Genomic DNA, 25,147 nt, shown 5'->3' with positions numbered 1-25,147 from the left:
TGAAGAGATGAATCTGAGAGCATATAGATTGTGTTTAATACCATATATGGATTGTATATCTAATACCAAATATAGATTGTATCAGCATATAGATTGTATTTAATACCATGAGACTGGATGAGATCACCTAGGGATTGAAAATGGAGAGAAAAAAAGAAAGAGATGCAAAGCCCACATCCTGGGGCATTCAACATTTTGAGGTTGGGGAGATGAAGAGGATCTAGTATAGGTGTTGGAGAAGGTGAGAGAGAATAAAGGAGTGATTTCCCAGGTTTCATATCAAAGTGATTCAAGGAGGAGGAAATCCAGTATCATCCTGATACTAAAACCAGGCAAAAATGTCACAGGGAAAGAAAACTACCGACAATAGAGATACAAAAGTCAGCAATCTACTAACCAACTCACTCCAGCAACACACATAGGCAGGAATACTGGAGTGGGTTGCCATTCCCTCCTCCAGGGGATCTTCCCAACCCAGGGATCGAACCCGGGTCTCCCACATTGCAGGCGGATTCTTTACTGTCTGAGCCACCAGGAAAGCCCCCCCACCCCCCAAAAAAAAAAAAAATTATATACCATAACTAAGTGGGATTTAGCCCAGGAATTCAAGATTGTTTTTTTTTTTTTTAAATTTTATTTTATTTTTAAACTTTACAAATTGTATTAGTTTTGCCAAATATCAAAATGAATCCGCCACAGGTATACATGTGTTCCCCATCCTGAACCCTCCTCCCTCCTCCCTCCCCATACCATCCCTCTGGGTCGTCCCAGTGCACTAGCCCCAAGCATCCAGTATCGTGCATCGAACCTGGACTGGCAACTCGTTTCATACATGATATTATACATGTTTCAATGCCATTCTCCCAAATCTTCCCACCCTCTCCCTCTGCAACAGAGTCCATAAGACTGTTCTATACATCAGTGTCTCTTTTGCTGTCTCGTACACAGGGTTATTGTTAGCATCTTTCTAAATTCCATATATATGCGTTAGTATACTGTATTTGTGTTTTTCTTTCTGGCTTACTTCACTCTGTATAATCGGCTCCAGTTTCATCCACCTCATTAGAACTGATTCAAATGTATTCTTTTTAATGGCTGAGTAATACTCCATTGTGTATATGTACCACAGCTTTCTTATCCATTCATCTGCTGATGGGCATCTAGGTTGAACATCAAAACTCAGTTAATGTAATCAAATGTTATAAGGGCCAAAAACATGATCATCTCAATAGATGCAGAAAATTGTTTGACACCCTTTTATGATAAACACTCAACAAATAGGGATGGAAGAGAATTCCTTACCTAGTAAGGAACATCTGTGAAAACCTGTAACTAACATCCTATTCAGTGGTGAAAGACAGAAAACTTTCCCCAAAGATTAGAAGTAAGGCAAGGATGCTCTTGCCACTAATATTCAACATTGTACTGGAGTAAATTAGCATGGGCAGTTAGAAAGAAATAAAAGGCATCTAAGTTGGAAAAGAAGAAGTAGAAGTATCTCTTATTTGCAGTTGCCATGATCCTATATATAGAAATCCCAAAGAAGCCACCAGAAAACTACTCAATCATGAATTGCAGGATACAGAATAAACACAAAAAAATCAGTTGTGTTTCTCTACACCAGCAGTAAGCAGTCTGAAAAGTTAAGAAAGCTATTCCATTTACAATAGCATCCAGAAGAGGAAAATACCCGAGAATAAATTTAACCAAGGAGGTAAAAGACTTACATTGTTGTGTGTGTGTGTGTGTGTGTGTGTGTGTGTCGTGTGTGTGCGTGTGCGCACTCAGTCATGTCCAACTCTTTGTGACCCCATGGACTGTAGCCTACCAGGCTCCTCTGTCCGTGGAATGTTTCCAGGCAAGAGTACTGGAGCAGGTTGGCGTTTCCTACTCCAGGGATCTTCCCAGCTCAGGGTCTGAACCTGTGTCTCTTGCATCTCCAAATTGGCAGGCAGATTCTTTACCATTGGTGCTACCTGTGAAGCCCAAAGACCTGTATGCAAAAAGTTATAAACTTTGCTGAAAGAAATTTTAAAAGACTTAGATAAATGGAAAGCCATCCCATTTCATGGATTAGAAAAATTCTAATTTATGGATTAGAAGACTTAAGTATTGTTAAAATGACAGTACTCCTTAATTGATATACAGATTCAACTCAATCTCTATCAGAATCCCAGCTATCTTTCTGCTGAAAGTGATGAGCAGATCCTAAAATTGATATGGAAATACAAAAGACCCAGGATAGCCAAAACAATCTTGAAAAAGATCAAAGTTGGAGGACTCATAGTTCCTAATTTCAAAACTTATTACAAAGCTATAGTAATTAAGATGTTGTGGTACTGGTATAAGGTTAGGCATTAGATCAATAGAATACGATTGAGAATTCAGAAATAAACCTTTACAGTTATGGTCAATTGATTTTCGACAGGGGTGCCAAGACAGCGGTGAGAAGTCTTTACAACAAATAATGCTAGGACAACTGGATACCCACTTGCAGAAGAGTGAAGTTAGAGCCCTCTCTCATTCCTACGCGAAGATTAACTCTTAAGTTGATATATACCTACACATAAGAGACCGAACTATAAAACTTTTAGAAAAAAACACAGGAGTAAGTCTTCATGACTTCGGGTTAGGAAATAGTTTCTTAAGTATGACCACAAAAGCACAAGTGACAAAACAGAATAAAAACAGATACGTTGAACTTCATCGAAATTGAAAACTTTTGAGCTGCAAGAGGTCCTACTGGAAAAGTGGAAAGACCCACAGAGTGGGAGAAGATATTTTTACATTGTCTATCTGATAAAGGACTGGTATCTAGAATATATAAAGAACTCTTAAACTCAATAATAAAAGCAAATAACCTACTAAAAAATGGCGAATGATCTGAATAACCATTTCTCCAAAGAAGGTATTTAAACGACTAGTAAGATGCTCACCGTTACTAGTCTTTGGGGAAATACAAATCAGAACCACAGTGAATACTACTTTGATCACTAGGATAGCTATGATCAAAAAAGACAGATGATAACAAGTTTGGGGAGAATATGGAGAATCTGGAACCCTCATACACTGTTGGTAGAAATATAAATTGGCGCAGCCTCTATGGAAAACAGTTCGGTAGTTCCTCAGGTCAACCATAGAGTTACCATACGACCCATCAGTTCTACTCTGAGGTTTACACCCAAAAGAAATGAAAATCGTATGTCCACACAAAAACTTGTACAAGAATATCTGTAGCGTTATTCATAATAGCCATAAAGGAAACAACCCAAGTGACCATCAACCGATAAACAAAATGTGGTATATCCATATAATAAATACTATTCAACCATAAAGAGGATGAAGGACTGAAACTTGCAACATGGTAAACTTTTGAAAACATTATGGTAAGTTAAGTGAAACAAGAGAGTCACAGACCATATTTGTATGATTTATTAAATGCTCCGAATAGGCACACTTTATAGAAGCGAGGAAGTGGATAGGTGGTTGCCTAGGGCTGGCAATATTGGGGGTGAAATGGGAGTAGCTGATGAAAAAAAAGCCAGTCTTTTGACAGTGATGAAAATATTCTGAAATTGATTGTGATGATGGTTGCACACCTCAGTGAATATACAGAACCATTGAATCATAGTCTAAATTGGTGAGCTCTATTGTATGTGCATTTTATCTGAATAAGGTTTTTTTTTCTGTTAAAGAAAAGAGTGACATACTGTGTTGAATGTTGCAGATAGATCAAATAAGGTAAGGAGTGAGAACTGGCTATTTGGTTCAGCAACGTGGAAGCCATTGGGACCTTCACAGAAACTGTTTTGTTTGAGTGTTGAAGCAGGTTCAAGAGAGAATGGAGGGAGAAAAGTTGGAGGCGGCATAGACAGTCTGGAGAAAGCTTGCCCTAAAGGGGAGAAATGGGCAGCAGGGGTCAGGAGTGGGTTTCTTGTTTGGGTTTCAGGTAGATGTCCTCTGTATGTTGCTTTTGTTGTCGTCCTTTTGTTTATTTTTCAGGCTGTGCAGGGTCTTTGGTGCTGTACACAGGCTTCTTGTCGTGGAGCGTGGGCTCTAGAGCCCACAGCCTCAGTAGTGGCAGCCCTCAGGCTTAGCTGCTTGTGGGATCTTGGTTCCCCAATCAGGGATCCTGTATACTGTTTTCTGATGGAAATGATCCCGTAGAGGGCATCATGCACATTTCAGGAAGGAGGTGAGAGTGGCTGCTGCTGTGTACACAGGTTGGTACACAGAGGGGTTGGTCTCATGGGCAGCTCTTGTGTAGGTATGGGCATGAGGACAGAGTGTAGGAACTCTTGTTCCCAAGGAGCTATGGGGAGGGTAGTATGTGAGGTTCTTACCTGAGTGCAGGGTCTGGAGGTCTGAGAAAAGAGAAGATACGGCAGAGTCTTCGAGCAGAGCAGGAGAGTGTAATTGGGAGCACTGGAGACCTGTGTAAGGTTAGTGGAACCAGTTCAGTCCATCTTGTCTGTTTCTCCACTCATTGCAGCCGTATGGATGCGGTACTGAGATTTAACAAGCAAATACAGGTACATAATCCCTCACCTGCAATTCTGACACCGAACACTTACAGTAGTGTGCTTGTTTGTTTTTGTAAGTTTGGTGGCAACATCTGAATGGTTCTGAAGCCGTATTAACCTATGAAAGTGAAAGTCATTCAGCTGTGTCCGACTCTTTGTGACCCCATAGTCACAAAGTATAGAATTCTCTAGGCCAGAATACTGGAGTGGGTAGCCTTTGCCTTCTCCAGGGGATCTTCCCAACCCAGAGATTGAACCTGGGTCTCCCCCACTGCAGGCAGATTATGTACCAACTGAACTACTAGGGAAGCCTGCGTATTAACCTGTGAGGCTTTATTTATCCCACTAGGTGGGGATACTCATGTATTTTGCTGCAGAGGTGTTGATGTGTTTGACTTTGGGGTGCTGCCCCAGGCTTCGCTGGGGCATTTATGGTACATACACTGTATCATCACCTTCCCCCAAATCCCAAAAGCTCTGAATTCCAGGACACATCAGTCCCCGAGGGAGCGTATGGCATACAGACCGTGGATCTGAATGACCAAGGGACAGCTCGCAGCAGACTTGAGGGCGTTTACCGGAAGTGACCGTCCTGGTGGACGGTGGCATCGCATGCCCATGAGTATGGAGAGAGGCGAGCACGTGAGGAGGAGCGGGGGAGGCATGCTGAAAAGGTGGCAGGATCAATGGGCTATTGATCTGAGCAGGGAGGAATACTGGAGTCTGCAGGCTAAAGGGAGAATCCTGGAAGGAGAGGCTGAGGTTTGTTTCCTCTGGGCTTTTAATCCTTAGAGGACATAATGCAGAATATAGGTTAGCACTGCACTCTTGGTTCCTTGTAAAGCCTTTTTAGCAAAACAGTCTCTAGTTCTGAACGACTTCCTCTTCATTCTTTGAATACAAATGTTGCATAGCATAGTGTCATTATACAATAGAATACCATATAATGCCCAGAAATAGTCAGTGATTGATCTAGTATCCAAAAGGATGTATAACCCCTCTCCTCACCTTTTATTTTATAGATAGGAAAAAAAACCACATACATATATATATATATCTATATATATATATACACACACAAGCACACACCAGGACGCCTATCCGTTTACCAGGAGACAGAATCCTGGAAATGGGGCTGTGGGAAATTCTAAACAATAGCACTCCTGGTACCTTGTCCCTTTTGGTATAGATTAGGAAGAATGGCTTAATACAGTCACTTAATCCTTGTAAAATTTTTTTTATGTATGGGAAGAAGAAAGGAAAAGCAAGTTCTTTAGCAGTCAAATTGCCTAATTCTCTCTCTGTCTTCACGTATCAGAGCTGAATACTGGTAATGATTTACTTACACTTCTAGTTAATAATTAGACATTGGGAGACACTATATATCATGCCTAATGGAATATATAAGGTCTGATGAGAAAGTTTTCTGTTTTGACTAATAAATTTTAACCCCTATGGCCAGGCCTGGTGAAATATTACGGCCTTCGAAATATTTTAGAACTTGTGCTGAGGAAACAGTGTGAATTTCCTCAGCGAATGAATTTATCATCCCTTCCAAATCACAGGCCTTAGCTCCAGCTGTGGAGTGGAGGCACGAGGCAACGCTGAATCAGAAAGTGGAAAAACTAATCAAATCCTTAAAAGACCGAGGGCAGTGAGGCAGAGTTAAGGCTGACTTCTTCAGCGGTCGCCTCGAGCGGTACATTTTCTGATTTTAGTAACCAAAGGTGGGCTATCTGGAACTTCAGTAGGAAGATGCACTCGGGTTTTTATTCACGCATTTGACTTCCCTCCGTGCTTCTCTCTGTTATTAATATTATTCTTGTAAATATTGTACTTGCCGCTGCAGAAGTGGGATGCTTTTCATCTTTGATCCAAAGATCTAGAACTTAACTCTTTCCTTTCAGAGATACTATCGAATAGTCACTGTGAGCAAGGCAGTGTGCAGAGTTCTGAAGGAGGAGAGAATTTTGAGTGAGACTGTGACTTACTTACCCCCAGGACGGTTACAGTCAAGCAAAGGCGCTGTAAACAACCAGAGTGCTGGGCGAGGGAGTGATAAAGAATTCAGGAGAAGGGAGATTCTTAACGGTCTGGCAGAATCAGAGAAGGCTGCGGGGAGGTGATGGCGTTTGATCGAGGCCTTTGTAGAGGGGTGGATAGGATGCTGCAGAAGGTGAGGTGGAGGGGTGGCTGCGGGAGCAGAGGGTGATGGGGGGTGGGTGCAGGTCCTGGAGAGCGAAGAGCAGTTAGTTGTCCTAATAGAATAAATGGTAAAGGAGAGGATCACTTGTGCCTGAATTAATCATGGTTTGGTTTGGAAAAAGTCCTTCAAATAACAGTCTGCTTTTCAGGTATTGACTTACTACTGTTGTGAGTTTTTTCTGTGCTTTTTACACTTTCTCCCTTTCATTCTGATTTTCCTTCGTTACACATCCTATTTGTTATCCACTGTTGGCAATCAGTAGAAAGGAACTTTGAATTATCATATTTGCTCATTGTTATTGTTAGCAGCTGTGGTGATTCAGCTATGGAATTTTTTTGTCCCAAATTGAGTTCTGTCTTTATCTCTGAGTATCATTATCTGATGTCAACAGTATTTTAATTTATTGAACACTTGCATTTTGCAAAGTGCTTTACTTTTATCATCATTTAAGATTGCAAATCAACTTTATGAGGTACAGTTATTATGAGGAAACCGAGTCTCAGAAGGGACAAATAACTTGTCCCAAAGTTCGCATCTAATAAAGGGCACAGAGCCCAGGTATGTCAGACTCCACAGCCATGGCATTTTACAGACTTACTGGGCGGTGTTCACAGTTACGTTGAACCATGGGGCAGAGTTGAAAACTCATACATAGAATCATTAGATCTTAGAAGGTGGGAGATGGGCACCTGCAACTGGGATTTGACAGACTGATAAAAGAAACACTGATAGCAGAAAACACTTATGAAATGGATTCCCACCTTTATTACAAAGATGTCAAGACACAAGTTGGTAAAAAGACCAACTTGAAGATACTACAGAAAGAATCAGTGTATGACGGGGCATGGGGGAGATGGTTAGAGGAAGAGCAAAAGACCTGTTCCCGCTCTTCTTTTCCTGAGAAGAACCAACTCTCTCCCTTGGGAAATGAGACCCAAGACGGAGGCAAGATCGACATCATTTTAACAGTAAAATAATGAGAAGTGTTTTGAGATTTTTTTCATTCATTTGGATTAAGTAGTTTTTTAAAAAATTCAGGTTCTCTTGGGATGGTTGAAAAAAGGGTAATCCCCACGCACTTAAACCACACAGTTCTCTAGGCCCTGTGCAAGACGTGGAGGAAAGAGAATGCTGTTTGAGGAGGAGGAGGTGCTGGTAATCGTGCAGGCACTTCAGTCTTGTCCGACTCTTGGAGACACTGTAGACCGCAGCCCGCCAGACTCCTCTGTTGATCGGATTCTCCAGGCAGGAATACTGGAGTGGGTTAGCATGCCCTCTTCCAGGGGAGCTTCCCAAATCCGGGATCGAGCCCGTGTCTCTTATTTCTCCTGCACTGGCAGGCAGGTTCTTTACCATTAGTGCCAAGAGATTGAAAACCAAGAGGTTCCCCAGTTGCTTAAGTAGATAGTGGTACTCTGGATTAAAAGCAAGGTATTACACAGTATGATTGCTTTTGTTTAAAAACAAAAGGAGTCTGTGTGTGTGTGTGTGATAAAGTAAATAAAAATTTGATATTTTCTGCCAGAAACAATTCCCTCACTCTGTGCATGTATGTATTTATTGAGCTCCTTCAGTGGGCCAGTGGACAGGATAGAGTGGTGAGCACACTGTTACATTCTCTGCTTTCTGTGAAGCAGTCGGCTAGGGGAGGAAATAGACATTAATCATGTACTCCACTAATAAAATATAAATTAAATACATCAGGAATATCATGTGGATGTGTATGGAGGGCTGCAGTTAAGAGAGGCTTTCCTGAGAACGGAGGTAATTGAGCTGAGATTTAGCAAGGAGGTAGAGAGGGTGGCGCAGTGGTCAATAATCTGCCTGCCAGTGTAGGAGATGCAAGAGACATGGGTTTGATCCCTGGATCTGAAGATCCCCTGGAGGAGGGTATGGCAGCCGACTCCAGTATTCTTGCCTGGAGAATCCCATGGACAGAGGAGCCTGGTGGGCTGCAGTGCATGGGGTCACGAAAGAGTCGCACACGACTGAGTACACACGTGGAGGGTGTGATGTAAGCCAGTTAGTGGTTAGGGAAGCATGTTCCAGGCAGTGCACGTGCAAAAAGGGTTCCAGAGACACCTCTTGTCTTTGTCCTTCTGGCCACATGCTCTCATTTTACTGACGCACATCTTCCTGTGAAAGAGCCTGTGGAAGGTAAATTATTGAGTCCTTGCCTGTGTGAAATGCTTTATGAACTCTCATCCTTGGTTAGTGCTTTGGCTGTGTATGGAACTTGAGGTTGAAAGTCATTTTCCTCAGCATTTTGAAGGGTTTGCTCTGCTGTCCTCTGACATCTGTTATTGCTATTGAGATGTCTAATCCCATTTAGATTTATGTTCCTTAAGGTTTCGGATGACTGTATAATTCATTGTCAAGACTGGGACCCTTGAGGTGCTAGCCTGAAGAAATAGCAGGACGGGAGACTTTAGCCAGGACTCTCTGTGGTAGATGGGGCCATATAGTCACCTTCCTTACATGTGACCTATTCTTCCTCTCACCCTTTAGGATCTTTTCTTTGCTTCTGGAGTTCCATATTTCATGATGATGTGTCTTATGAAAGGTTCTTTTTCCTTCATTGCACTAGGTTGCATTGGGTGGTGGTTATTAGTTCATTCCCGTCCTTCGATTTGGGGAGGTTTTCATAATTATTTCTTTAATAATTTTCTCCCAGCCTTTTTTGTTAGGTAGGTGTTTAACTTCCTGGATTATCCTCTAAGTTATTTTCTTCTTTCACAAATAATCAAGAGATAGAGATTTTTGTACATTTGTCTTCCAGTTCTGTTGCAAATGTTAAATGTTTCTTGTGTTCAGTCTCCCATTGTACTCTTCTGTCACAGCACCCCATTCTTGTGGAAGTATGTTTCTCTCACTTCTCTGAGGGTGTCCTCAGAGAGGAGGAGGAGGAATTGTGAGTTCTTTTTCTTTTCTTTCTTTTGTCTGGGTGTGTTTTGTTTGTTCCTTGTATTGCTTTCTTAAGTTGCTTTTTTCCCGTTTGCTTTGGTCTCTGTCTGAGGCTTTCCTCAGATGCAGGTGATCCTTAGCTGTCGCTTCATGTTTCAGAGTACAGCATTCTAAAGTATCTCTGAAACCTGGGTGGAGCTTTCTGTCTCCTTTGTATGTAATTTTGGTAACCTCTTGGTTCTCAGAACTTGGAAATCTTCTTTTCTGGGGAGCTGGGGGATGACCATGCAGTTTCTCCAGAAAACACTCCCCTGCTCTTCTGCCTAGGAACTTGTCACGTGGTGACAGTGTCCTGGGCACAGGGTGGGGAAGGAGACAGAAGGTCCCAGACGTCAGCCTTCGGTGCTTCGTATCTCTCAGTTTGGAGCTTCTGTGACTCCGTTTTTCCAGAGAATCGAGCCTCCTTCCCCCCCGCCCCGGTGGACAGTCACTTGGCCACGTGGACACTCCATAAGGCCCCATGGTTCTGCCCCTGCCCTCCTTTTAGGGGAGCCGCCCTCTGAGCTCCTGCTCATGGGGGCTCCATGGGCCTGATTCACTCACCTTCATTGCCTGTGGGCCCTCGGGCGATAACTTCCTTTTTGCTCTTCATCTCCTGACTATCTTGGAAAATTCTGTGAAAATGTACTCTCACTAGCTCTCCCTTTCCTCTTTTTTCCTTGTGGGTTAATACATCTTTTTACTTTTTCCTCCTCTACTGTCTCTTGGAGGAGTTGAGAAGGGAGACGAGATAAACCAATGTGTTCAGCCTGCCATTTTAAACTGATTCCAGCATGCCTTTTTCCAGGCAGAATATGGTAACTGCTGGTTAGATTCTGATAGTACTGTCAATGTCATTCCTTGCATACGTGGTTATGGGTCACATAGGTTTTTGTGGGCTGACTGGGGAACCCACCCACATGTATGATTTTCCCCTAGAACTAGAGAACAGACTAGAACAAAAATATTTCACACACCTCTCCATTTTCCAGATCACATAGAAAATTACAGATACTGTATCATTATTGTTGAAATGAAAACCTCTGGTAACTACCACAAACCTTAATTTTAATGGAAAAGTTTGTTCCTAAGTGAAGCCATAAAAATTGAACTAAGAGGCAAAGCTAAATTCTTCCATCAGTATCCCTAAAACTTCATTTTTCAGCAACTTTTTGGAAAGCAGTATTCCTGATTAAATTTAAGCCTAGTGTTAGTGAGAGCTGTGGGAAATGGCAATAGCCAGGAGAAGAGTTTATTTACCTGAATTTTCTTGCTGCTTTCTTATTCTTGCCTTGCACACAACACAGTCTTCTCACACTGAATAAATTCATCGGGCTGCATGGATAACCTAGATTCAGCCAGACAGACCAGTAAAACTCTCTTCCTAACCACAAGTGACTAAGAATAGCTGTGTAAAGCACCAAGGTAATGAAAATGCAACCCAGAATATGTAAAGTGCACAGGGTGCTTGAGAGTAAATGCTGCACCAGCTTGGTGTTGGAATCGCAGGGACTGCTGTGCGTGTCACACCCCCGCTGCGGGCGTGGGGCTCCTGTTTCCAGCCGTCTCCATTGTGCTGGGGCAGCTTTTCCTGAGCTCCCAGTGGCTGTCCCCAGTCTCAAGGGATCAGAGACCGTTAGGAAAACCAGGAATGGTGGCTGTTCTCTCTTACATGGCTGGAACAAGGTAAGGGCAATGAGATGTAGTCATTCCATTATTTATTTTCCTTCCTTTTTTGAAAAAAATATTTATATATTTTTAACAGATTGATGATTGCTTTGCAATATTGGTTTGATTTCTGTCACACATCAACATGAATTAACCATAGGTGTACATATGTCCCTTCCCTCTTGAATCTCTCTCCCACCTCCCGCCCTTTCCCACCCCTCTAGATTATTACAGAATAAGCCCCACTGGGGCTTCCCTGGTGGCTCAGATGGTGAAGAATCTGCCTGCAATGCAGGAGACCCAGGTTCAATCCCTGGGTTGGGAAGATCCCCTGGAGAAGGGAATGGCAACCCATTCCAGTGTTTTTGCCTGGAGAATCCCATGGACAGAGGAGCCTGGTGGGCTACAGTCCATGGGGTCACGAAGAGTCGGACAGGACTGAGCAACTAGTGCAGTGTGAGTTCCCTGAGTCATACAGCAGATCCCCATTGGCTATCTATTTACATATATACATTCATCCACGCTGCTCTCCGTTTATCTCACCCTCTCCCTCTTCTCCTCACCCTTGTCCATAACTCTGTTCTCTGTCTGCGTCTCCATTGCTGTTCTGCAAACAGATTCATCAGTATGTTTTCCTTCCTTTTTATTCTTTTTCTTTCTTTAAAAAATTTTTTTTTGTTAAGCTGTCTTTCCTCTGCCTGCGCAACCTTGCTTTTGACAGGATGTTGACTAGGAACCAGAGCCCATTTTGGCTCAGCCTTAAGGGCAGCTGTTTACAGAGTAGCATGTTACACGGGGCTCCTGTGTCGAACGTCTGTGTAACACTGGATTTGGATCTTGTATCTAGCTGCCAGAAGTGACTGTGATGAAGTAGGGGAGATAAACTGATAGATTGGCTGCCAGAAAGATGTTGGGAGTCAATCAGATAAACAGGGCAGAGAAATAGCTTGCTGTTTTCCAGTGATAATAAAACAGAGGCCTCCGGTCCCCACATTTTTAAACATAATTGCTACGGTAATAATGTCTAAAATAAGCAAATGAAAAAACAGCACAGGGTGTTTTTTTATTTGCGACTGAGATTGCCTTTTCCCTTTTGCAATAAAGATTCATCCTATATGGAAATGAATATTTTCACAGATTTGTTTTCCTTCTCCCAGTGCTCACTTACATAAGCAAATGACAATTAGAAACTGAACTGCTTTCGTAGGAATTTATCCCTTCTTTATTCCCCTCAGACTTAGACTGTTTAACTTGGTGAACTATATATATGTTGCTTCTGTGCCTTACCTACAAAATAATTACTTATGTTTGTGAAGAAACAAGTTTTAAAGTCAAACCTATATTCTTGACTGGTGACAAGCCGGAAGGGGTTTATTTTTAGGATTTCTTTCAGAAGATTTTTTGGAATTTTAATCTCTGTTGCTGTTTCCCTGCACCGCATAGCACTTGTATAGGAGAGATGATAATCTAGTTTTATTATTATAAGTTGAAATTCTCCTCCTTTAATGTCTAACTTTTAAATTTATTGCTTCTCCTAGCTAAGACTTTTTAAGATCCAATGCAAATTCTTCATTGTGTGTGAGAGCTAGAGAAGTAGACGGAGCTTGCACTCGGGGGACTAACCAGGATTAAGAGGAGAGCTGGAGAGTGGTTTATTTCCCATGGAGTTAGTTGTGTGCACTGAGAGACTGGCTCTCTGGGTTGTGTTCAGAGTACAACTTTCTTTAGGTTCCCTCTTAAAATTACTATGACTGTATATGTGTTGGTATCATATATGGTTGGGCTTCCCAGGAGGCTCAGTGGTACAGAATCTGCCTGCAATGCAGGAAATGCAGGTTTGATCCTGGGTTGGGAAGATCCCCTCAAGTATTCAGAAGATCCAGTATTCCTTACCTGGAAAATTCAATGGACAGAAGAGCCTGACGGGCTACGGTCTGTGGGGTCGCAAGAGTCAGATCTGACTTAGCAACTGAGCACTGCTTTGCAGACTGCATGGTTAAAACATTTATTCATAAGCATGGTAGAGTATCAGGTATGGAAGGCAAGAGCAGAAAGTCCACAGTTCTAATTATATCCAGTAAAGGCTTTTTGCCTAAAGAAGACCATCCTGACTGCTGGGGTTATAGGTCAGAAGTTAACCACATACCATTATCTTGTGGGTGAGAAGCCGATGCATTTTCCTTTTCGCCACCCAGCCCTTCCCACCTGACCTTTTAAAGATTCTCCATTGATATCAACAAGGAGGACAAGACTAATCATAAAAACAACGAAGGGGATGTTGCATACTCATTGATCCGTTTGAGATGAACTGCGGGACAATAAGTCTTCCAAATGGACTTCTGCTCTCAGTTATTGCAATAGCCACCTTTTTAAAGATGTATAAATATGAAAGGGTTAATGGGAATTTGGTCATGCTCTTGCCACTGGGTTGTCCCTTATTGATTGTAGTTTCAGAGCTGTCACTGTGCCATTCAGAATTCCTCCAATGCCCTTTTAAAGTCAGTTGGTGCTGGGAGATGATAAATAAGTCACCTGCTTTCCTTTCTCCCCTAGCTTCTCCGAGAACTCATAGAACGGAAGACCAGCTCCTTGGACCCCAATGATCAGGTGGCCATGGGAAGGTAATTTGGATATGGCTTTCTGTTCATATAGGCAGCCTGTGTAATAGTTTCTCCATCTGAGTCCCCTTAATTCTACTTCCAAGGCAACGACTGGTTCTATAATTATGAAAGCTGGGTGTTCCTCGGTGGCCTAGTGGTTAGGATTCCAGGTTTTCTCTACCTTGGCCAGGATTCAGTTTCTGGTCGGGGAATTGAGATCCTGTAAGCTGTGTGACGTGGCCAGCAAAAAAAAGTTAAGCATGATAACAAGAGCTAGACAGACAAAGTGATGGAAATTGTTTCCTCTACATTGCCATAACTTGAATGGCAATTTGAATGAGATTACCAAATATCTACCTGTAAAGGGTTTATTTTAGGGTTTGTTTCACAAAGTCCATTTTAAGCTCTTTGCATTGAAATTAGATCTGTATCAGTCTCTGATCAGTGGATAAAAATGTGTGCTCTCAGCTGTCAGGACCTGGCACTGGGCACAACCCATTCCTCGCTCTGTGAGTCTGCTCTCATTTAGACCTCTGCCCCTTCAGTGAAAGCTGCCGCAGAATTAGACGTGGACCTCGGCAGCATTGCCCAGATGTCAGGGTAGGATGGAACACAGTGAAGGAAGGAAGACCCTTGTGTGTATGCTTCATCCTGTGGTTGGAAAACAAAAAAGACATTTAAAGTGCTACCTAATGAATAGTGTACATTTAAATAGCCATGAGCCGTAACTTGCAAGAGCATAAATGGAAACCAAAGCTGCAGGTGTCAGAATGGGATTCTGGGGAAGAGCAGCATTCTGAGAGATCACAAGGAAAAATTTGTGCTGATGAAATAATTTTATGTGAGTAAAACCTTTGAAAATTAGGATAGGATGTTAATATTTTGTATATCACTGGAATGCTATAGAGAGCTGTTCACTATAAATTTAATGTGATCGAGCAAATTGCATTTAAGTGGTGATTATATTGTACATCTATCTGACTTTACAATAAAATAGATTATGGTAATTAAGATTATATTAAGATTACAGTAATTGGATTTCCCTAGATTTTTTTTTTTTTTGATGTTGAACTTTCATTTGAGTCAGGTAAGATGACCAGCTGCTGCTCTTTCTCTGTTTTCCCCCCACATTTTGTTCATATACACAATTTATGAAGATTTTCTTAGCCCAGTATCCTTTATTTGAAAACGAATTTCTTTTAATTTAAAATGACTTGCTGAAAATATGACTCTTGTTTGGATCCTGATTCAAACAAACCAACTGTAAAATTGAGACAATCTGGAAAATTCAAAGACTGACTGAATATTTGATATTTAACTTTTTTTCGGTGTGACAGTGGTATTGAGATTATTTGGGGGCTCCTGGTATTGAGATTTTTTTGGAGGTGGGGGGAAGCACTTTTAGCAACACATTCTGAAATAATGTAGCTGAAATGAAAATTAAATAAAATGACTATAAAACTAGTATCAATAGTAGATAATTCTTAACACTTAGAAAAAATGGAAAGCACAAGGAAAAGCAGCTGGGTATTAACAATGGGAAAATTAGATTTAGAGAATTCACATGTTCAAACCAAACAGCAGGTGCAATATTAGTCATAGAATAGGCTGTGCAGCTAAACATCAGCAGCAAACCCAAGCACCTACACTCAGTGCGATAGGTTTCCCTGCAGACTGGTAGATTTAGTGCTTGCCACAGTAACTCCACATACTAAGGAGCGTTGTTCACCAAATCTGCTGGAGAATTTCCCAGCTGCCATTTGTTTTTTTTACCGTTGCACAAATCCTCTTCAATCAATTAGTCGCTTTGGCCCCAGTCTGTCTTGAGGAGCTTGGTGTAGGTTGAATGATTTCTTTATGCAGCGTTGTTAGTGAGAAAAATTCTGATTTGTCAACACATGTAACTATTTCTGTTGATGATGCATAATATCACTTGTGAATTTCCCAGGCAGTGGCTTGCAATCCAGAAGCTAAGAAGCAAAATCCACAAGAAAGTAGATAGAAAAGCCAGCAAAGGAAGGAAACTTCGGTGAGTTACTTTTTAGAACAGATGTTAACATTGTGTGTTGTTACTACTTCTTTTGCATGTTGCCTATGACATTTTTTTCTATTCTTCTGATGATTCTATGTTTAAGGAGCAGAAAAATCACTAGAGCAATATTTGAGGCTTTTTTCAGATTCAGTTTTTCTTACTCTGAAATGGAAAGATAGTGTCAGTTACTTTTTGTTTTACTGCTGTGAATGAATAGGTTGAATAATATTTGTATTTCCCTGAAAGAGACATAATCAAAAAAGAAGACAAGAGAATTGAAATTGCCTTAGTTTTGAAAAATGATTTCCTTATTACAATGTAAAAATTGTACTTTGGAGTCTTATTTAAGCAGAATTATATTGGTCCATTTTCATGATGCCATACATGTACCTAGTATGCTAAAAAGATAAAAAATAAAGGCTTCCAGAGATTGTTAACACTGTGCTTAAATGAGATGAGGAGTGGAACTTTTATGAGAATATAGAAACATATCTGAGTGGAGGAGAGCCCTCAAACCTGTGAGCCCTTGAAAGTCTTAAAAAGAATGGAAACAAGGAACCAGAGTAGAAGTGACATTGGTGTGCTTTCAGATTGAGATTCCTTGTAACTATTTTTATATATTACATAATATCACTCACACAAGGCCTCAGTGTCGAAGAAACTACTTGTAATTCAAGTGCACATTGAAAAAAAAATCTTAGACTCATTGTGTTAGGCCAGTTTTAGGCAGATAGCTAATCCCACACTTTTGTTAGAGCCTGCCTGTCATTAAAATTATTTCTGGACAAATGTGGATCTATCTCATTTTTAAGTATCTTCAGAGAAGCAGATTCTACTACTTTAATTAACCTGTTTTAGTATTTAACAGAACTCATCAGGAAATGCTTATTTTTCTTTAAGTTTGAAGAAGTGCAAAGTAGCTTTTCATTATCTTTTGACTGAAAGTCACTCTTCTTAAATCTGAATCTTAAATTGTTACAGTTTGTTTAACTTTTTTCATGTGCTGAAGTTTCCAAACCTTTCTGCTTCTCCCAAGTTTGTTTTCAATGTACCTACCAGTTAAGAGCATGGACTCAAGAGCCAGACTCCCTAAGTCTGAATCCCACCTTTGATACCAATTAGTAGTTACTCTGAGCAAGACCCTTAAACTCTCTGTTCTAGTTTCTTCATCTGTAGAATGGGGGTGATAATAGTACCAGACTTGTAGGGTTGCTGTGGGGATTAAATGAGTACGTGTATGTACCGCTTTTAGACTAGCACCAGAAACACAGCATGGGGAGGGCATGGCAGCCCACTCCAGTGTTCTTGTTGGAGAATCGCAGGGACAGTGGAGCCTGGCGGCTGCAGTCCACAAGGGCCACACAGAGTCGGACACGACTCGAGCGACTAACACAGTACAACAACCGGGACGTAGCAAGCGCTATGTAAGTGTCTTTGCCATTATTCCTATCATTGCTACTGCTGTTATTATCCCAAGACTGGATCAGTCTCCTACTGGAATGTTCGTTTACTTGCTCACTCACGGACGTGTCTCACTGGTACCTGTCTCTTTTGTACCCCCATCCCTGATAGGATTTAAAGAAGAATGTTACTACTGCTATGTCACTTCAGTCGTGTCCGACTGTGTGACCCCATAGACAGCCTCCTACCAGGCTCCTCTGTCCCTGGGATCCTCCAGGCAAGAACACTGGAGTGGGTTGCCATTTCCCTCTCCAATGCATGAAAGTGAAAAGTGAAAGTGAAGTCACTCAGTTGTGTCCGACTCTTAGCGACCCCATGGACTGCAGCCCACCAGGCTCCCCCGTCCCTGAGATTCTCCAGGCAAGAACACTGGAGTGGGTTGCCATTTCCTTCTCCAATGCATGAAAGTGAAAAGTGAAAGTGAAGTCGCTCAGTCGTGTCCAACTCTTAGCGACCTCATGGACTGCAGCCTACCAGGCTCCTCTGTCCATGGGATTTTCCAGGCAAGAGTACTGGAGTGGGGTGCCATTGCCTTCTCCTAGTACTTTGTAATTGATCAGGCTGAATAAATACCTGTTCTTTAATTTTGAGATTAGACTTTTCTCCAATACTGCACTTTTAAAATTGTAACTTTGAAAAAGACATATACCTTATGTATGTTATCACTTTCATGTGGAATCTAAGAAATAAAACAAATGAATGTACATGACAAAACAGAAACAGGCTCACAGAGGGAACAAATGAGTGGCTCTCAGTGGGGAGAAGGAGGGGTGAGATGGGGATATGGGGATTAAAAGACAAACTACTGTGTACAAAATACAATGGCAGCAAGGACAAATTGAACAGCACAGGGAAGTATAGCCATTATTTTATAATCACTTTAAATGGAGTATAATCTATAAAAATGTTGAATCACAATGTTTTGTATCTGAAACTAATACAGTGTTGTAGATCAAATATACTTCTAGTTAGTTAATTAATTAATAGCTCTGTGAGGCTTTAAATGTTCTCTTGAGGGAGGAGCCAGGATTTCAGTCAGGAGACTGGCTCTGTCTGGCTGTATGATGTTGGTTGCTCTTTATTCTCTGAGCATCACTTTACTCATTTAATAAGTGGAGATACTAATCCGTGTGTGTGTGTGTGTGTGTGTGTGTGTGTGTGTGTGTGTGTGAGTGAGTGAGCCTGTCAGTCGTGTCCAACTGTCTGTGATCCCATGGACTGTAGCTCTCCAGGCTCCTCTGTCCATGGAATTCTCTAGGCAACAATACTGAAGTGGGTCGCCATGCCCTTCTCCAGGGGATCTTTCTGATCCAGGGATCAAACCTGGGTTTCCCGCATTGCAGGCAGATTCTTTACTTACTGTCTGAGCCACCAAGGAAGCCTGATTTGGTTTGAGGGATGGATTTGATTTGAGGATTCAAATAATGTGTATATGTCTGGTACATAATAAACATTTGAAAGTGTTAGATTCTTCGATTTCTCTTGTGTTTATCTGTTGGCATTGCTGTTGCAAATATATGGTCTTTAAAAGAATTGAAAAGAGCAAAAGATGTCTTTTTTCATTATTGTATTTTTGTGAGTTTTAAAGCTGCTAGGGCAAATATCTATAATCGTGTGTCCCTTGAGGGCAAGAATTGTGCTGATTTTTTCAAGTTAATTCCAACCTTAATGCCTACTGTAGTGCCTCACAGACATGTTTTTGGATGATTATGACAGTAAAATTAACCCGCTTATCAAGTAAGACTTTCTGTGAGATGCAACATTCACACTTCACACTGAGCAGACTAGGAAGAGTTATTAGCCTATGGAAAGGCCAAAAAGAATAATGTTTGCCAAAACACAGGCTTGAGAATATCCCCGTCTGTTTTGAGAACCAAAGTTCATTTGTTTTGGCAGAGACTTGAAGTAAATATGGGGGAATAACAGGAGGTGAGACTATGTGAATAAGAGGGTGCTAAATCGTGGTCATGCTCGACATTTGGACTTTATTCTGTTGACTGTAGCAAGTCATTGAAAAACAAGGAAGCCTGAGCAGCTGTCAGAGCTTGGAGCGTGCATCGCAGCTAGCTGCACTGCGGGGCCCTAGATCGGGGCCTGGGAAGACAGAGGGCAGTAGGGCAAAAAATGGGGACACTTGCATGCGGCCTGTGGTTTAGGTTATGTATTGCACAGATGTTAATTTCCTAATTGTGGTAATGACATTTGTATGAGTTGTTACCATTCGAGGAAGCGAGGTGAAGGTGCACATGAACTCTGCACTATTTTTGTAACTTTCCCATAGGTCTACATTATAGCACAGCACAAGAAGTAAAAAGAAAAGTAATAAATAAGGTCACATGCTTTGAATTGTGTTGCAGTTTCATCACCTGTATTCATCAAGGCTTTCTTTGTGACCATGAACATGTGGGATGTGGTCAGAATCAGTGATGTTCATATATAGCAATAACGACAACTAACATTTATAAAACTCTCTCTGTCGGGCACTGCAGAGCAGTTTACATGCAGAAGTGGAAAAGACACAACCTCCGATGCTAAAATGTTCAGGTTTGAAATCTGGCTCTTGCACTTACTGGCCTTAAGACCCCTTGGGCAAGTCACTTAACATCTCTCTGTGCTTCGGTTTCCTCATCTGTCAAGCCAGTATGATAATAGAAGGCACATCCCATAGGACTGTCATGCAGATTGAAATTAGCTAACTCATGTAAAGTACTTAAGAAGATAAGTGACTCACCCACTGTTACAGAGCTAGTAATCATGAACGTAGATTTAAGCTAATTGGTCTGATTCCAGAGTCTACTTCTAACCTGTGGCTCTTGAGTTGTTTCTCTGGCCAGGACTTCTCAGGCACCGAAATGATATCTAGGCTATATTAGAACTCTGCTGTGAAGGTTTTAACAAAGGGCCTATGAGAATAGGTTTAGTTGCTCAGTCGTGTCTCCGACTCTTGCAACCCCATGGACTGTAGCCCATGAGGCTCCTCTGTCCATGGAATTCTCCAGGCAAGACTACTGGAGTGGGTTGCCATTTCCTTCTCCAGGATAGATGGGAATACATGTCGTAAATAACTTCCTTTAAATTAGACCCCCAGAAGAGCTGGTGGTGTGCCAGCTGTCATCACTGGTGCTAGGTTCCACCATGGGCAGCCTTTGCTCTTTGTTTGTGGTTCAGTTCAGTCGCTCAGTCGTGTCCGACTCTTTGTTACCCCATGAATTGCAGCACGCTAGGCCTCCCTGTCCATCACCAACCCGTGGAGTTCACTCAAACTCACGTCCATCGAGTCAGTGATGCCATCCAGCCATCTCATCCTCTGTCGTCCCCTTCTCCTCCTGCCCCCAATCCCCCCCAGCATCAGGGTCTTTTCCAATATGTCAGCTCTTCACATGAGGTGCCCAAAGTATTGGAGTTTCAGCCTCAGTATCAGTCCTTCCAATGAACACCGGACTGATCTCCTTTAGGAAAGACTGGTTTGACCTCCTTGCAGTCCAAGGAACTCTCAAGAGTCTTCTCCAACACCACAGTTCAAAAGCATCAATTCTTTGGCGCTCAGCTTTCTTCACAGTCCAACTCTCACATCCATACATGACCACTGGAAAAACCATAGCCTTGACTAGATGGACCTTTGATGGCAAAGTAATATCTCTGCTTTTTAAGGTTGGTCATAACTTTCCTTCCAAGGAGTAAGCATCTTTTAATTTCATGGCTGCAGTCACCATCTGCAGTGATTTTGGAGCCCCAAAAAATAAAGTCTGGCACTGTTTCCATTGTTTCCCCATCTATTTCCGTGAAGTGATGGGATCAGATGCCATGATCTTAGTTTTCTGAATGTTGAGCTTTAAGCCAACTTTTTCATGCTCCTCTTTCAGTTTCATCAAGAGGCTTTTTAGTTCCTCTTCACTTTCTGCCATAAGGGTGGTATGTTTGTGGTAGGGTTGGAGAAAAAAGAAATATCATAGCAAAGGTGAACACTGTCTTGTGGAAACATTAATTTCAATGATAGCAGGTCAGTGGCATCACCCTGGTCAGATTGGGTGTTAGCAGTTTGCTGGTTGGATGCTAGAAAATAACTTAAAAAAAAAAAGAAATATGCTGGTTTGGGGAAATAATTATAATTATTAATTACCAGTATTTTACTCAGCATTATCTATAAGTGGATTTGATCCTGATTTAAGCAGAATCTTAATGTAAATGAATTAAACTCTCAGGCCTTTAATAATGAAATGTCATACTGTGTTTTGTATTTGTCTGTTCTTCTGCAACAAAGTTATATTTATCTCTTAATATGGTTGGTAATTTTAATACTAAAACATGCATCCATCCTCAGCACTGAGATGAGGTAAAAATGCATTGTATTAAATCATCTTTTATCTGATTACTACTTAAAAGCCTGTCCTTCATCATGCAGTTACTAGTTATTGAATATATTGTATTAAAGTGTAAAGGTATTCCACAGAGCAGTGCCATCCAGTAAAAAGTATCTTTACATGTGTAATTTTTTTTATTTTTCTTTTTAATTGGAAGATAATTGCTTTGCAGTGTTGTGTTGGTTTCTTCCGTGTATCAGGATGAATCAGCTGTAAGTATACACATGATTATACTCCTTCCCGGCCCGCCCCTCCAGGTCATCACAGAGCCGCAGGCTGCACTTCTCTGTTGCACAGTGACTTCGCTGGCTCGCTCTCTCACACCTTGTGATGCGTATGTCTCAGTGCTGCTCTCTCAATCTGTCCCACCCTCTCCTTCCCCGACTGTGTCCACGAGTCCATTCTCCTAAGTCTGTGACTCCTACTCCTGCCCTGCAAATAGGTTCATCAGTTACATGTGTAATTTTCAATGTTCTAGTAGCCGCAATTTAAAAGGGGGAAAAAGAAATGTGTACTTAAGTAATAATGCATTTCATTTAGCCCAATATCTAGCTAATATTATTTCAACAGTTTATTGTTTTAAAATTATTAGTGATATTTTACATTTTTTCCATCTGAATTTTCAAAACCTGGTGCACACTTCCAGTGTTCAGTAAGCCACATGTGGCCGATGACTCCTGGGTCAGACAATGCAACCATTGGGTATAGTTCATAGTCTTTGTGTAGACAGTGAATTAAACCTGTCTTTGAACATAGCCAAGAATAGTTTTCATTTTTTCAGATGAAAAATGAAGTTTGGTGAAGCCTAAAAGACATTAAAGGGCTTCCCTGGTGGCCCAGACGGTAAAGAATCTGCCTACAATGTGGGAGACGTGGGTTCGATCCCTGAGTTGGGAAGATCCCCTGGAGGAGGGCATGGCAACCTAGAATGGATAAGCAACAAGGTCCTACTGTATAGCACAGGGAACTGTATTCAAAACCCTGTGATAAACCATTATGGAAAAGTATATGAAAAAAATGTGTGTGTGTATATATATATATCAGTTCAGTTCAGTTCAGTCTCTCAGTCATGTCCAACTCTTTGTGACCCCATGGACTGCAGCATGCCAGGCTTCCCTACCCATTACCAACTCTAGTAGCTTGCTCAGACTCATGTCCATCAAGTTGGTGATGCCATCCAGCCATCTCATCCTTTGTCATCCCCTTCTCCTCCTGCTTGCCATTTTTCCCAGCATCAGTCATCAGGTCATCAGTCAGTTCTTCGCATCAGGTGGCCAAAGAATTGGAGCCCCAGCCTCAGCATCAGTCCTTCCAATGAATATTCAGGACTGATTTCCTTTAGTTTGATCTGATCTTCTTGCAGTCCAAGGACTCTCAAGAGTCTTTTCCAACACCACAGTTCAAACCCATCAATTCTTTGGCACTCAGCTTTCTTTATGGTCCAACTCTCATATCCATACATGACTACTGCAAAAGCTGTAGCTTTGACTTGATGGACCTTTGTTGGCAAAGTAATGTCTCTGGTTTTTAATATGCTGACTAGGTTGGTAGTAGCTTTTCTTTCAAGAAGCAAGCGTCTTTTAATTTCATGGCTGCAGTCACCATCAGCAGTGATTATGGAGCCCAAGAAAATAAAGTCTGTCACTGTTTCCATTGTTTCCCCATCTATTTGCCATGAAGTAATGGGTCAGGATGCCATGATGTTCATTATTTGAATGTGGAGTTTTAAGCCAGCTTTTTCACTCTCTTCTTTCACCTTCATCAAGAGGCTCTTCAGTTACTCTTCGCTTTCTGCCATAAGGGTGGTGTCATCTGCGTATCTGAAGTTATTGATATTTCTCTCAGGAATCTTGATTCCATGTTGTGCTTCATCCAGTCTGGCATTTCGCATGATGTACTCTGCTTATAAGTTAAATACACACACATGTATATATGTACACTGAATCACTTTGCTGTACAGCAGAAATTAGCAAAACTTTGTAAATCAATTATGCTTCAATAAAATAAAGAAAAGAATCTTCACTTTAGCACTGTTTATAATGCTTTTTTAAGGGGGAAGACTGTATACATGCTTATCAATAGGAGGTTTAGTAAATTAGAATATATTGATGCAACAAAATATTCTGGAACTATTAAAAAGAATACAATATGACATAGTAGAAAAACACATAATGCATGAGCATATTACGTTTATATTTGTCTTATATATGGAGAATGCTACAGGCAAACTTAACAGTGATTATTTCTAGAGATTACAGGGGACTTGTCAGTTCTTTCTGTATTTCTGAATTTGTAATTATATATTACTTTTTATAATTAGGAGATAATGGGCATAAAGAAAGTATGATTAACAGAGATTTTGTTTTTGCATCTTATAAGAAGTGAAGAATTGGAAACAATACAACTGTTCAGAAATATGAAAATATATTTATAGTACTTGCTGGAATTTTGTATACAGCTATGGAGATACAATGCTAAGTGAAAAAAAGAATAGGAAATTGTATTGTGTGGATTACTATGTAAAATAAACATAATTAACCAAAATACTAATAATATTAATAAATATTAATAATAGTCCTTCTGTAGATAAAAGAATATGTGTGCATTTTTTGTGTGCTTAGTTGGTTTTCCAAATTTTCTGTAATGGATTTATGCTTTTTTCTATTACTCCTGTAATGGGAAAAATCTTATCACTATTAGTCTTTAAAATTGATTTGTTAAAAGATTGAAATTTGGCAGGCTTGGCTATTTGGTGGTAGAGAATCAAATTCTTTGATGTGTGTAAAAATGTTTTTTAAATGGTGAAACATTACACATATGTTATATCATTTTTGTGTGGATAGTGTTTTGCCCAAGAAGAGGTTTTTTTTTTTTTGGTTAGAATTTTATATGACATGTCCTGCAGCCTCTTCTTTTATAAATAGAAAGGGGTACCTTCTTTGAATTCTCTTAGCTATAATTTGGTCTGTATAAGGTCAAATATTTCTTCAGCCTCCTTCACCAGAGGATCTCAAAGCACTTCGTATAAAAATACCTCTTTTTTCCTACTGGTGGGAGATGCAACTGACAAAACTTCCATTTTTATAGCCCCTTGACTGACGTGTAGGGAGTAGACTCCTCATGCACTCAGTTGTGCGCCTTAGTTTAAGAGGGGCGAAATGAACGATCTGGTGGGACTGGTGAATGAAGGTGGTTCTGGAAGCCTTTTCTGACTCAGGGAACCCATGCTAGTGAGTGATGAGGTGTTCCATTTGGATGGTATGCCACTGCCTCTGCTCCCGACTGAAAAATGATTAGGATATATGCAGAGAAGGGGACAATGGGGTAGTCCGTCCTCACCATCTCTTGTCTGG

The 25,147-nt window shown here is 41.1% G+C and overlaps 1 protein-coding gene across 3 annotated transcripts in view; it reads left to right on the top strand.

The window, feature by feature from the left end:
* The window catches only part of AATF (apoptosis antagonizing transcription factor), a 108,020-nt gene that overhangs the window by 56,202 nt on the left and 26,671 nt on the right, over window positions 1–25,147 (top strand). Inside the window, exons 9-10 of one of the 3 annotated variants that reach the window (XR_011468060.1) lie at window positions 11,565–11,796; window positions 13,894–13,954. Coding sequence is in view for 2 of the 3 variants with exons in the window: in XM_070390515.1 (XP_070246616.1) it covers window positions 13,894–13,961; window positions 15,889–15,969 (149 nt within the window). In the remaining variant the exon portion in view is untranslated. Of the gene's footprint in view, window positions 1–2,428; window positions 2,783–11,564; window positions 11,797–13,893; window positions 13,962–15,888; window positions 15,970–25,147 lie in introns of those variants that run through there. The other 2 variants (XM_070390515.1, XM_070390516.1) reach the window with 2 other exon arrangements.

Source organism: Bos mutus, chromosome 19 (assembly GCF_027580195.1).
Source record: "Bos mutus isolate GX-2022 chromosome 19, NWIPB_WYAK_1.1, whole genome shotgun sequence".
In the NCBI taxonomy this organism is placed as follows: Eukaryota; Metazoa; Chordata; class Mammalia; order Artiodactyla; family Bovidae; genus Bos; species Bos mutus.
The sequence above is the reverse complement of the archived record's forward strand: the minus strand, read 5'-3'. Positions and strand labels throughout refer to the sequence as shown.